Source organism: Brachycentrus maculatus, unplaced genomic scaffold (genome assembly GCF_059751285.1).
Source record: "Brachycentrus maculatus isolate JH-2025_06_01 unplaced genomic scaffold, ASM5975128v1 h1tg000172l, whole genome shotgun sequence".
NCBI classification, from domain to species: Eukaryota; Metazoa; Arthropoda; class Insecta; order Trichoptera; family Brachycentridae; genus Brachycentrus; species Brachycentrus maculatus.
Genome location: NW_028280925.1, coordinates 1,878,446 through 1,892,226, shown reverse-complemented (window position 1 = coordinate 1,892,226; position 13,781 = coordinate 1,878,446). Strand labels below are relative to the sequence as shown.

Here is a 13,781-nt window from a genome sequence, read left to right as displayed (position 1 = left end):
AACTTCCAAGAATTTGAGTAGTGTGGTTGTCAATAATGGGTAGAATTGGTGAATGTTACACGTGTGTTAAGTGATCACTCAAACCAGCCTATGACGGTCGTAAGCCCCGTAAATGCCCAGACTTCCATATTCTTCTTCATCTTTGATGAGATGTCAAAAAATAATATAAAAAGTTTTGCAATATGGAACAACAAAAAATGCACTTTCCTCCATAATAATACATCAGCAATTTATTGAATTAAAAAATAAGAAATACTAAAAGGAAATATATTTTTGTACCACTTCCTTATCTAGATTTACAATTACAATGTTTTAAAATATATTTTATCTATTCACATTCTGCAATTATCGGGAAACCATTTAATATAGAATTATTAATTTTTGATCTAGAATTACAAACAGACGCTTTTAATGTTCAGATGGCATAACCTATGTGATCAGGGTGGTGAGGTGAGAGAGTATATGTTTACATTGATTCTAATTTTTGGAAGTAATCAAAGTAAACTTTAATTTATGAAATTCAGAGAGGAAGATCCCCACACGATGGACCGATCAAGTTAAGGCAGCAGCAGGCACCTCAGTGGTTAGAGCGCTAAATGCAGCGCAGTCAAGGGATAACTGGAGAAGAGTCATTGCTTTCACAAGGGTCACACCCTTAGTAATGAGGAATTAGACGGGAAGAAGAATTAATGAAAACAATTTGACATACTATGTGAAGTAGCAGCGTTATCCCAAAAACTTGTTTCAGTCTAGAAGCTTTAGCCTGGGCTAAAAATGTAATTTGGTGAAAAAGTACTCAAATATTTATGGGTACCGTAAAACGGGGTTACTTGAACTTTGATGTGTTACTTGAGCCCAGTACAAAAAAATATTTAGATCTGTATTTGGTCTACAATAATGAATGTATCAACATGAATTATTGTTTTCCTGACAGGTGACACTTGTCACATTGTCACAATACATTCATTATTGTAGACCGAATACAGATTTTTATTTTTTTTGTACTGGGCTCAAGTAACACATCAAAGTTCAAGTAAATATTAAAGAGAGTAATTTGGTGAAGGAAAAACATGAAAAATCAACAATCACATTTCTGTAGGAAACAGCAATGTGATTGTTGATTTGCCTACAGAATAAGTTATTGACATGATTTGATTTATTCGAAGCTCATGTTTATTGGTCGTTCAAAATTTTTTTGGACCTCATGAAACAGTAAAGGTAGAGAATATTAATATAAACAAATGAGCACCTATTTGTATTAATTACTCGTGACCCCTACATTTTAAATGTTATCAGTAGTTTTTAATACTAAACAGCGTATTACTTATCAAATACCTACAAACATACAAGTAAATGTTTTCGACAAAACATTTATGAAACAAATTATTACATAAACGGTAGTAAACATGAATATTTAAAATAAAAAAACGTAATATTATACTCGACAGAATCTCTAATTATTCTACAAGAGTTGAAGGTCTTCTTGTATCTGTAATTTTTATAACCTAAGCCTGAAATATTTTTACAGCATAAACAGGCTTGCCACAAAATGCACATACAAATACGGGCCAGTGAATATCGTTAGTATTGGTACCCTGGCAATGCTATCGCCAATTTTATTTATCCATGTAATCAACGTATTACATCTCAATATAAATTATTATTACTCGGTGACTTCGTACCATCACCTATAGCCTAAAAGGGTTGTAAAAACAAGTTTACAGCTATTTAAACATTAATTTTTGGGTTTTTGCATACTGTATTTGTGGTAAGATGAATGTGAAATGAATGTGAATATAACTGTTATTTATATAGCTCCTCCTATGTATTATGTCACCCTCTTCTAAATGACTGTTATGTATATGCTTTTACAGCGCATAAGGCACTGTACAACAGTATACGCAGATATCCTGACAGAAAACCAACATCCCATGGATTTTCTCCGCCATCATTAACACATTGTTTTCGGCATGCACATATTTGTGCATTCCAGAAACCTTATGTTGCGTAGATATGCACATTTTTATGCTTTTTTGTTACCTTCAACTTCATATACAAAAATACGTCTTAAACATCTAATTCCATGTCATATTTGCTTTGCTGTATAGCGGATAGGTGTCACTATAATACAAAAATATTATCGATTCTTTTCTGGTTTCAAAATATATCTCAAAGTATGCGATGCAATCTAATATAGCTACTGTCAAATTGTATTTCTTTAAAAACCTTCGATGTAACCAATTTGTTTAGAACCTATCTACGATTTTTAATAGAAAAAATATAAGGGGTGGAAAGAAAACACATAGTATCAAGGACAAATGTAACGGCGGACTTAAGTAGCTAATTTCCTGCAATCTAATATTCCCACGTTAAGTTAAATTTCTTTAACAAACATCGTCGCAGCTAATATTATAACACATTATTGTCGGGCGGTTGTTTCATCAACCCCGACCATAAGTATTCTCATATAGTCTGTCACCCGATCTTCAATATACTAGTCACAACTAACCGCAGACCCAATTTTCATATGTACGACATTTTTTAGTGTCTCTCGCGATCTATCAAAAAAGTAAGCAAATGAACACTTACAAACGATCCTCGCTCTCTACCAACAGTATGTAAAAGTGGCTTTTAAGGGATTTCCGCAGTCCATGTGTTAAGAACTAGACAATACTGGTAGGTAAAGTGGCCACGATATTGATAGCAATGGCCGTATTTATTTTAATGTCTCGAAGCCTCAATAAATATAAGATAAATAATAGGTAACTCTCCTGAAATTCATTTCATTAGGATAAGGACAATCAATTGACAATACATGTATCCAACAGTTTAAATAATTGTTAACACAATTATTTAAATAAAAGTATCAAAAAATATTATGCAAAGTCACTTATGTCCGCCTCCGTAGTGTAATGGTCAGCACGCTCGGATACCGTTCTGGAGGTCCTGGGTTCGATTCCCAAGGGGGGTCAAATAAATATGACTGATTTTTTCACTGTAATATTTATTCAATATTACCTTGGACTGGTTGGTACCTGAAGCGGAGGGTTGATCACCTTTCCTTCACGTGTAAACGATCAAGACAACACTGCGTTTATATGACGCAGTGCCCTATGCACCATTGGGGTGCAGATAGGGGTTTTACTTTTACAATACTTTTGAGTGTAGTGTATATTAATAATGTTCGTTGCAGACGTACAACAAATAGAAATATTAACGAAATGGAGTGGAAATGATTAAAGTTATTGAAATTCTCTTGGATATAACTTCTCCGTTAATACACGCGGACTTGAAATAATCTATTTCTGGTAAACAGATATATTATCAATGTCATAAATTAATATTGCACAAATAAATAAACATATCTATATGTACATTAATATCATAGTAAGTATATAAAACAGAACATAAATTCACGCCATACATAGGAAAATACCGGCAATCAAACCTAAGAATAACAAGGATAATTATTAAAAACGTTAATGTTATTTTCCATGTATTTAAGTACTTGTCATTAATACCCACATTAACGTTATAAAGTGTATTGAATTTTATGCTAACATATGTTTATGATTTTTTAAGTATCACTGAAATATTGTATGGGTAAGCATGAAAAAAAAACAATAAACATTCAGTTGATTATATACTATGTGAATGAGAATACGGTATTCATTTACTATGTGAAACCAAATCATGATGTAAAAGTTCACCTGTCAAAAATGACAGCATTCACTTGACAGTTGTTCCGTCAGAATTTTACCCATTACAAGGGAAACATATTTACCAAATGTATGTGATACGCTCGTAAACTGGTAAATTCAGCAGCCAGACATACCTCAAACGAAAGGTTCAGAAGTAAAGTCAGGAAATAAACACAGATTAATGTTTAAATTTCCATTGACGTCACAAAACACCTGAACAAGGCTGCTATAAATAGTGATATCGCAGCTATGTCTAACTATCAAATTATATAAATATTTCTAACATAACACGCTAAATTAGGTTTTAAAAAAATACTTTACCTGTAGGCCAGTGACATACATTGAAAAAGTTTGTTTAGCGAAGTTTCGATTGATATTTGTTGTTGTGACTTTTCATCTTTTTTGGAACCGACGGGAGTATTGACGCTGAGGCCTGAAGGCACTTGACCAAACACGGCAACTTTGGTGTCAACTTCGTCTTCTTCTGGTACAGGCACGGCCAAGTCATCCTCGTCATCTTGAGCTTCAGCTTCAAAATGTGAAACCATAAAGTGACCAGAGTGAATTGTTTCCTTCTCTGGTCGACTTTGACTCCTTGAACCTTTTGTCATCGTGGAAACTTCTCGGTATATCAGCTCTCCGCACTGCATTTGTACGATTCACCCATCAATTTATCACTGACACTGATGTTTACACTTAAAATAAAAATATTGAACAAGATCGTATAAACGCACATCCCCCCGAATCCGCCATGTTCTGTTGATAAAAATTAAGAAGTTTTATTTTCTATTATTCTTGCCATGTGTAACTAGTTTCATTCTATAATCTATGGTACACCATAGAGAAATCTCTTTATTTTATATGGCTATTTAAAATATTCTTTTTTTCTTACTTCTTCTGGAGTACTTACTTAGGTGACGTGAGGAAACTTTTCTGATGTAGGGAATAATTTACAAGAATATTATTTTTACTGAATAAAACGCCCAAAAGTTTTGATGTTAAAAAATATAACATTGTTTGAAAAATTCATGACCAGGGTTGGGATCTACTGCTACGAAGTGTAGATAATTTTTACTTTTCTTTAATTCTGTAACACACATTTTCGTAAATAAATCTTTTTTCATATATTTATTTTCTGAAACTTATTTTTTTTACAATACGGATCGACAACCGATTTAAAAATTATAAAATTAATATCTTAATAAAGTCCAATAATAGAGTTTCAGCCATCTACACTGTCTACACAAAAACTTTATCTTCAACAATGAATAATAATCTAGGCAGACTTTTTATTATTCATTAGAAACGTTTTTGAGTTCAGCAATTGTTAGTTTTAGTATTTAGTGATACTGCCCATAAAATTAATTTTCCGACGGCGACATCGGCTGACGTTTTCCTCTTTCGGAATTCCAAGTGCTGTTAGGGGCCCAATAGCATGAAATGCTTTTCCACCAGAAGCTGGAAATAATGAGAAGGTGATAAACTTTAGAAGTAAATAGCACGCATTTGTTTATTAATCTTTTAATAACATTTTCCACATAAATTTAAAAAATAAAATAAATACTTTTATGTAATGTTTAAGTAAAGCATCCGTGATGTATAATTTTTGAAATCATCTAAAATTATTATAATTTTTTATGTTTCTCTGTTGACTGTATAAGTAAAAACTTGGCTCCAAATGTAAAAGAAAAATGACTGGATTTATTGTTAGAAATATTGGCTTTATTTAAATTAATAGTAATAGATAATTGTGAGGTAAGAGTGAATTCAGATAATGCATTAACGTAATGAAAATAAATAAATTAATCAAAAAATATACAGAAGTAATTTATTAAAAGTCTTCATCCCAACCAGACAGTTCGTCTGGTGGGATTTCTTCTTTGGTTTGTTTAAGTACTTTCCTTTTTATTGGAATGAGAGGGGCTCGCATCTTTTTGGCTTTGAGTTTATCCCAGTTGAATCCTAAAAACCACCTGCAAAGTTTATTTGGATATAATAAATAATAAAGTGAAGTTAAAGAAAATAATATCAAAATTATTATAAATTAAACATACTAACTTATGCTTTTTTATATCATTGATTCCATTTTTACCATAACCCAACCTCTCCATTGGAGCTCTTCTGCATAAATTTTTTATCAGTAGCTCTGGTACTTTAGTTATTTTAGGATCAAATTTAACCACTTCTATTCCATTTAATATGAGTTGATAAGTTTTGTTTGGGTTTTGACCTCTGAAGGGTGGTCTACCCACCAGAAACTCGTGAATTAAGATACCCAATGCCCAATAGTCCACCGAACGATCATGTCCATCATCCTTTAACAGTTCAGGTGCAAGGTATTCTGTAGTTCCAACAAAGGTATCAGTTTTTGACCCTACCGACAAAAATTTAGAACATCCGAAGTCAACCTGTAACAAGCGTTTTTAATAAAAAATATTATCACAATATTACACATGAAAAAAAAATTGAATTTCTTATTCTTCTTCTTCAGTGCCCCTCCAGTTACTGGAGGTAAGTTTTTCTTGAAATTTCCTTCTTTCTATAGGATCAAGGGTTTATAACCATAAGTGTTTATTGGATAAATATATGGTTTTATTATTAGTACTGGTCTAAAAAACTAGCTCTTGCTTCATTGATACTTTTTTTAAATTTCTTGTTCTGGTTCCCATTCTAAGTTTACCCACATTCTTGAATATTTATAGTTCTCAACTATTTCTCTTTCTATTTCATTTATTACTTTTTAACATCCTGTCTTTTGTTCTTTAAACCATAAATTTTGTTGATGAGTTGTTCATATTTAGTCCCGAATCCGTATTATTTTATCCATTGTACTAACAAAATTGGAGTTCAGGTTTCGTTGAGAATATCAGTATATTACCTACTGTGTCATCGGTATATCTGATATTATTTATAGGTTTTCAGTTATCATTGATGCCTTCTTCCATTTCAACAGCGCTTTCCTCGTGATTTGTTTTGAGTACAGGTTAAGATGTATAAATGACAAAACACAACCTTAATACAATATGAAATTTGAAAACAGTTTGATCAAGTTGATTTAATATCTCTCAACGAGTTATTCTCGATACGGTTGATCTTCAAACGAAGTTGAATAAAAACATACAGTACACATAAAGCTTTTTTACTCACCAATTTAACGTAACCGTCTAAATCTAACATCAGATTCTCTGGCTTAAGATCTCTGTATATGATATTGAGCTTATGGAGGTGTCCGATTGCCTCAATAACGCAAGCTGCCATAAATCTGGATGTCTTTTCATCAAGATACTTTTTGTTGTTCAGTACTGACCAAACATCACCACCAAGTACGGGTTCCATTAAAAAATATACATACTTTTCGTCTTTATATGTGTTGTATAATCTGTAAATAACATTTGTTTAGAAATTTCGGTGGGATGAAGAGCATATCGATTGCAAAGAAAATAGTTATATTTATTACTTGCAAATAAAAGGATTGTTGCAGCGTTGCATTACACTTTTCTCATTAAAAATATACTCCATATTGCGTTGTTCAACTACATCTACTTTTCTAACATATTTTAATGCAAACGTCTTTGTAGTATTATTTGAGTATTGCACCAATTTAACACGACCAAAAGCACCTTTTCCCAATGCGCCAATGTCACTTAAGTCGCCAAGTTTCATATCTTTATATTCTAAAAAAAACATCATATGAAACAAGAGTTTTCATTTAAAATAAACCTAATTGAATACTTTTACAATTGACCTTAACTTACCATCTGAAATAACAGCAGTCGGAGCGTCGACTGATTGTATTACAGGGTATTTTTTCTTCAATTCCTTGATATTTCCCAGGTATTGACAAAAGGGTCTAAAAAGTCAAACCATAACTAAAAGAAACATTCTTTAAAATCTCGATTGTAAGAAGTTCATACACAAATATTAAATTTAAATAAATAGCAATTAATGTGGAGTGGAGAATCAAGTTTTGATTCAAGAATTCTTGATTCTGAAGATCCTAAGTTCTATGTTTTTGGGAGTATAATTCAATTCCAAAAAATATACATTTGTGAATTTTCCTTTAACACATTATCTTGAAACATAAATTTTCCCAAATACTTTTGTGTTTTATTCTAGTGTGGTGTGATTTACTTACTTTCTGTCTAGTACGAGGCAGTCTACTCCGGGATCATTAGCTGTGACCGTGGCCTTCCTATATACATCTTCCAATAGAGCCTTTTCCCCAAAATAGTCTCCTTTAGAAATATTTTTAACATAAATACTGGGTTCACCTTTCTTCGTTCGCTTTGTAATAGTAGCTGTGCCACCACAGATAATATAGAATTTATCTCCCTTTTCCCCCTGTCTTACAATGTCTTGTCCAGATAAGAAAAATTCCTACAGTAATAAATATTAGTTTTGTAAATTTAACAGAATAACATTTTATTTATTTCAAAACTCCAATAGGTTTCAATGTAATACAATTTTTTAAAATGGCGATTGTCATTTTGAAACCAAGTTAATCACATTTTTTATTAAAGAAAGACAGAGTACATTTATGTGAGAGAAATACAAAGGAATGCGTATTATATTCAAGGTAAAGTTGAGGATAAATCTAGATGTGCTAGCACAGGAAGAAAATGTACAAGATGGCGCAATGGGTATTGACTGGCGGTTTTTGATTGTTATCACTAATGAAATGACCAAGGTCAAAAATTATATTTTGATTACACATTAATGTAGTTTTACAACAAAAATATCTATAAAAACCGTCAATGCCCGCTGCGTCACCCTATATATCCTGGCCTAAAAACTCGAGTCTATGTCGCTGTTAAGAGTTCATTGTTGAGAGGCTGCAGGCAAAGTAAAAATTGCCATGACGATGCTAACCTTCAGCGTGCAATGTCACAATATATGAAACCTGCTTTCAGATTTGACCCTACATTATGCATATTATATAGAAAAAAGCCTACCCTTTTAAGGAAATCACATAGTTTAAGGAGCTCCGTCTGGTGAATATCTTTCAATAGGTGTACTGATGAAAGGAATTTGAGTTTGTTTGCTTGTTCTTGCTGTCTTGAAACCTTATTAATCTTTTTAAAATCCCGTTGGTCAAGAACCCATACTTTCACCTTACTTGTAGCTAAATAAAAAAAAGACTTTTGGATTGTACACAACATGCTAAATATATTTGAAAAAAAAAACAGATACGTAACAAAACACATGACATGTTTATGATAAAGAGTGGTTGCGGATGATCTATTTATTTCCTTTTCGCACATCAAAGTGTTGCATTAAGAAACCCTATCCAGGATTGATATAATGCAGTGATAAATTTCGATCAATAGTACACTATGATGGTTTCATACTGAAAAATAAAGTACAGATTCCAAAAAACAAACTTTAAAAAAAAAATACCTCTGATTGAAGCGAATCTCGTGGCTTTGTAGAGAAGTGCTAATTCACCAAACGCTATACCAGGCCCAAATGAATTCAATAGTTTTCCATTTTGAATAATTTCAAATGTGCCTTCAGCAGAAACATATAAATGAGATCCCTTTTCTCCTTGATTGATAAGAAAGCTTCCAGCTTCATACTCTGCAGGATACATGGCTTCGGTCACATTGTTAATTTTTTCATCATCCATAACAATATTTATGAATTCATTTGTTTTTAAAGCTTTTTTTATTAACGTAAGGGAACTGTTAAAAGAACAACGACCAAATTAATGTTATACAAAATAATTTTATATGGTTTTATTTGAAAATATCTTCTTTGTTTTAAAAATAACTGTTAAGGGATTCATTTAATTCCATTTTTCGAGATAACATCTCCTATTCCATCCCCATGACTTTAATGCTCGATTTTTTTTCATAATAATTTTTCAAATACAATCTAATTGCCAAATAACACATCTGTAACGTCGTCAGTTCAATAACTGAAGACTCATCTGAATGAATTTGAATTTGAATCTGAATCTCATAAGATTGAAGTGAATTATAATGGATACGAGTATCTTACTAAATATCTAGTATTTGCCCGTATCTTATATATATGGATACGAGTATCTTACTAAATGTCTAATATAAATCATTATTCATAATACCAATAGTTTCTGCTATCTAGACACTACCTTTTCATCCCTTAAAAGGTGGTATTTTTCATCCTTAGTGCTAACTTAAAGTTGACAGTGCTTATAAAAGCAATACACTCTCAAAATTTAATGATTCTAGATTAAGCGATTTAGGCTATGTTGATGATTCAGTCATACAGTTTGTATGTCGCTCACTCCTTTCAAGAACGTAATCAATCAAAAAACTTGTTTTTTCAGGAGAACGTTTTTAAAATTTAAAAATATAGTACAATGTATTAAAAATAAATGTCAAGCCACTTATTGTACTTTTTACTGCGCAACAGATCTTTTTAGGTAAAACCTGAAGGTTTTTTATTTTCATTAGAAAAATATTTGGTATATTTAAAAAAAAATTAAACAATACCTTTTCTTCAAAATGCAAAAACAACACTTTCTGACCTGCAGCGGGTAAATATTAAGTTAAAAATATGTCTCTTTTGCTGGGATATTGTACATTTTCTGGGCATTCCGAAAACATGCACAACTGAAAATTTACGATTTTTGATTTATGACGTTCTTGAAAGGAGTGAGCGATGTGTGAAAATATCCGAAACGATATTTTCAGAAATGGAATTACTCGGTTTTATTTTTTGGTAAATAGTAATGGTGGAAATATTTCATTTAAATAGATAATAACAATTATTTTTACATTTCATCCTTTTCATATTTTTTATAATTTCCGTCGGAAGGTTCATCCTTTGTTATAACGATTCCTTGTCTTCTTTCTGACTCGGGCGGTTCATCTGAGGGAATTTCGTTTAAAGTATTACTTATCGTAACATCTTTCGTGTTTGTGCCAACAGGTTTAACATTACTGGACTCTTCTAGAGTTTTTTCTGGATACTTTTGATTTTCTTCCTACAATATGCAAGAATAAATTGTAGAAATTTGATTTACATAAGCTATACTTAATATATACATGCTTTTTTTTTTAAATGGCGATAAGTGGATCACTGTAATTAAAAAATCTATGTAGTGTAATGGTCAGCACGCTCGGCTACCATTCTGGAGGTCCCGGGTTCGATTCTCAGGGGCGGTCAAATAAATATAAGTGATTTTTTCACTCTAATATTTATTCAATACTACCCTGGACTGGTACCTGAAGCGTAGGGCTAATCACCTTTCCTTCGTGTGTTAACGATCAAGATAACACTGTGTTTGTATAATGCAGTACCCTATGCACCATTGGGGATGCGGATAAGGATTTGAATTGAAATTGAATTGTAATTAAAAAAAGGTGTGGCAAAGGCAGGAATCAATCTCAGGATTTTTTTTTTTAATTATTTTTTTATATTCAAAAGTTACCTCAGAGAATTATCCTTGCCTATGTTCAAGGATTTATAGCATATTTAATTTATATGTCTTACAAATGATGGTAGATGTGTATAGTTAATAATAAATTAAATAGGTTGATGCCTTAAAACAATACAATAGACATAATGGATTCATATCTTTTATCAATCGAGATTTGTCACATAGCTCATTTATTCGTCTTATTCGTCTTGTCATATTTTCTTAATAAGACACTACTCAATCTATGTATCTTAATGTCCTATTGCCTCACAAATTTTTGTCAACTGCATACCTTCTTTTGCACATTCTGTATCTAATTTAAATCTTTCTTTAAATATCTGGAAATGTTCCAATTCTAATTCCGTGACATCCCACTGGACCATAATTCAACTCATTTCAATAATTAAACAATTGATCGACTGTGGCAGATTAGATTAGATTAGAGCAATTTCTAAAATTTTACATGCCTTTTGATGTTTTAACGCCTCATATTACGTATTTAAAATTATATTTCACATTTTCGTTTGACTATCCCACTAACCGAGACATTATATTTTTATTTATTACGGTTTTCAAGTTTTTTAAACATCTAACGGGTAATGGTTACTAACATGTTTTCTAAATATAACCAAAAAAAAGATAAATTTCATCATGTGTCATATTGTCTGTATGTATGATTTACCTTAAAACTGATGATGTTAATATCATATTTTTATTATGGTTATTTTTATAATATAGTAGATTGCGTGATATATGCATTGATGCATTATAGTAGTATAATATCAAATCAAAGGATACAAATAAGCTAGGCTAGCCACGGTTTTTCATAACATGAAAAAAAAATCTGATGCAAATACGTTGTTTTATAAACATTGTAAATGCAATGGTATAAGAAAATTTATTGGTATAAATTTTTGTTTTCAAAATCATAATAACTAATTTTTCATTCAAGTCGGATGTCATTTAATTATTCACAACCATATTATATTTGAAAAGAGGTAAGTACGAAATTTCTCACAATTTTTGGAACTGTCCCGTTATTTGTCTTTTGTCCTTCAGGTTCTTGAATATTTGGAAAGGAGAACAGATCATCTTCTAGGATTGGCTGAAAATAATTTTTAATTAAACACAGAAAATTGGGATCTTATAAAATACTACTGATTTTAATTTCGATTTTTTTTTAAATTTTACTATTTTGAAACAACTGAGTAAAATAAATCTACTGAGTAAAAGAAACCACATCGCTCACTCCTTTTAAGAACGTCATATATAAAAAAAACTTGAATTTTCAGGAGATCGTTTTTAAAGATTAAAAATAACATCAAATGTATTGAAAATAAATATTAAGCCACATATTGTACTTTTTACTATGCAACAGATCTTTTTAGGTAAAACCTGAATGTTTTTTCTCCATTTAAAAAATGGTAAGTATATATAAAAAAAAAAAATTAAACAATACCTTTTCTTCAAAATGCAAAAACAACACTTTTTGTCCTGTAGCGGGTAAATATTAAGTTTAAAATATGCCGCTTTTGCTGGGATACAGCACATTTTCTGGGCATTCCGAAAACATGCAAAATTCAAAATTGACGATTTTTGATTTATGACGTTCTTGAAAGGAGTGAGCGATATGTCAAACCTGTGTGATAATTTGAGTTTATTTATTTATTTGAACTTTTTGTACAATATGTGTGTACATTGGCGGGCTTATTGCTATAAAGCAATATCTTCCAACCAACCAAAAAAAAACAGACTAGTGTGAACGATCTAGGCTTGTACCTTTTGATGTCTGTTAGAAATTAGTGGGGAGATAATGCTTGAACAGGTTAAGACAAGGATAAGAAAAAAGAAAAACAAAGAAACATAAGAGAGCATAATTACAAATTAAGAATTTAAACAGGGTAACATGAATAGAAAAACAAAATGACGATAGAGTAAGGAAGGCATGGGAAAAGGGAATCAGGTAGAAAGTTTAAGGAAGAGAGGAGGGGTCAGGGAAGGAGGAGATGGACAGTTAGGGTTCTAAGGTAAGATAATGATGTTTCAGGCGTTTTTTGAAGGTTAAAATAGAAGGTGTATTTTAATTTGCAGGTGCATTATAATTTAACATTTTAATAGAAGGTGCAGTTTAATTGTTTTATCTAGTATTTAATGAAATATCTTCAAGGAAATTTTTAGAATAAATAAAAATAATAATGCAACTTACCCGTATTGAAAAATTAGTAATTGTGATATCATTATTTTCACTATCGGAAGGTTTAAAACTTTTCGTTGACGGAAATGATAATGGAAAGCAAAGAGAAGGCATTATGATTTTTAATAAATCAATTTACAAATAAATAATAGCAAGGTACATAGCAAGTATATGTAAAGTAAACAATTTATTCACAGTTTTTGATCCACTACAAACACGTTTTTTTAATACAAAATACGAGTGAGATACAAATTTTATAGACTCTAGAAAATTGTATGCACTAAAATAATATTAATCACTATTAATTTGTCACTCAGTCAGTTTGTTCTGTATTAACACTTATCTACTAATCCAGATGTTCTCAATATTAATCCGTTTGTAATTAATTATTTTTTTAATCATTGAGACGAGTTATTTAACTAATTATTTTTTTTGGCTAGATATACACCAGCTCTTAACTTTAGTGAATACTTTTCAGCCA

The 13,781-nt window shown here is 31.1% G+C and overlaps 2 protein-coding genes across 3 annotated transcripts in view; both read right to left on the bottom strand.

Moving 5' to 3' along the window:
• Mondo (MLX interacting protein mondo) overlaps positions 1-4,477 on the bottom strand; it is a 60,903-nt gene extending 56,426 nt beyond the window's left edge. For both annotated transcript variants that reach the window (XM_088262014.1, XM_088262015.1), the window contains exon 1: positions 4,023-4,477. In XM_088262014.1, the coding sequence (XP_088118140.1) occupies positions 4,023-4,351 (329 nt within the window). In that variant the 5' untranslated portion in view covers positions 4,352-4,477. The remainder of the gene's footprint in view (positions 1-4,022) is intronic.
• Positions 4,478-5,310: 833 nt separating this feature from the next.
• Positions 5,311-13,561, bottom strand: LOC148308291 (cGMP-dependent protein kinase 1-like). The gene is made up of 11 exons (XM_088262036.1): positions 13,313-13,561; positions 12,125-12,211; positions 10,463-10,671; positions 9,099-9,382; positions 8,654-8,823; positions 7,837-8,078; positions 7,457-7,551; positions 7,159-7,375; positions 6,849-7,080; positions 5,760-6,109; positions 5,311-5,674 (listed from the first exon to the last, which is right to left on the bottom strand). Exons 1-11 carry the CDS (start codon positions 13,412-13,414, stop codon positions 5,533-5,535), a joined length of 2,130 nt encoding a protein of 709 aa, XP_088118162.1. The 5' UTR covers positions 13,415-13,561; the 3' UTR covers positions 5,311-5,532.
• Positions 13,562-13,781: the final 220 nt, after the last annotated feature.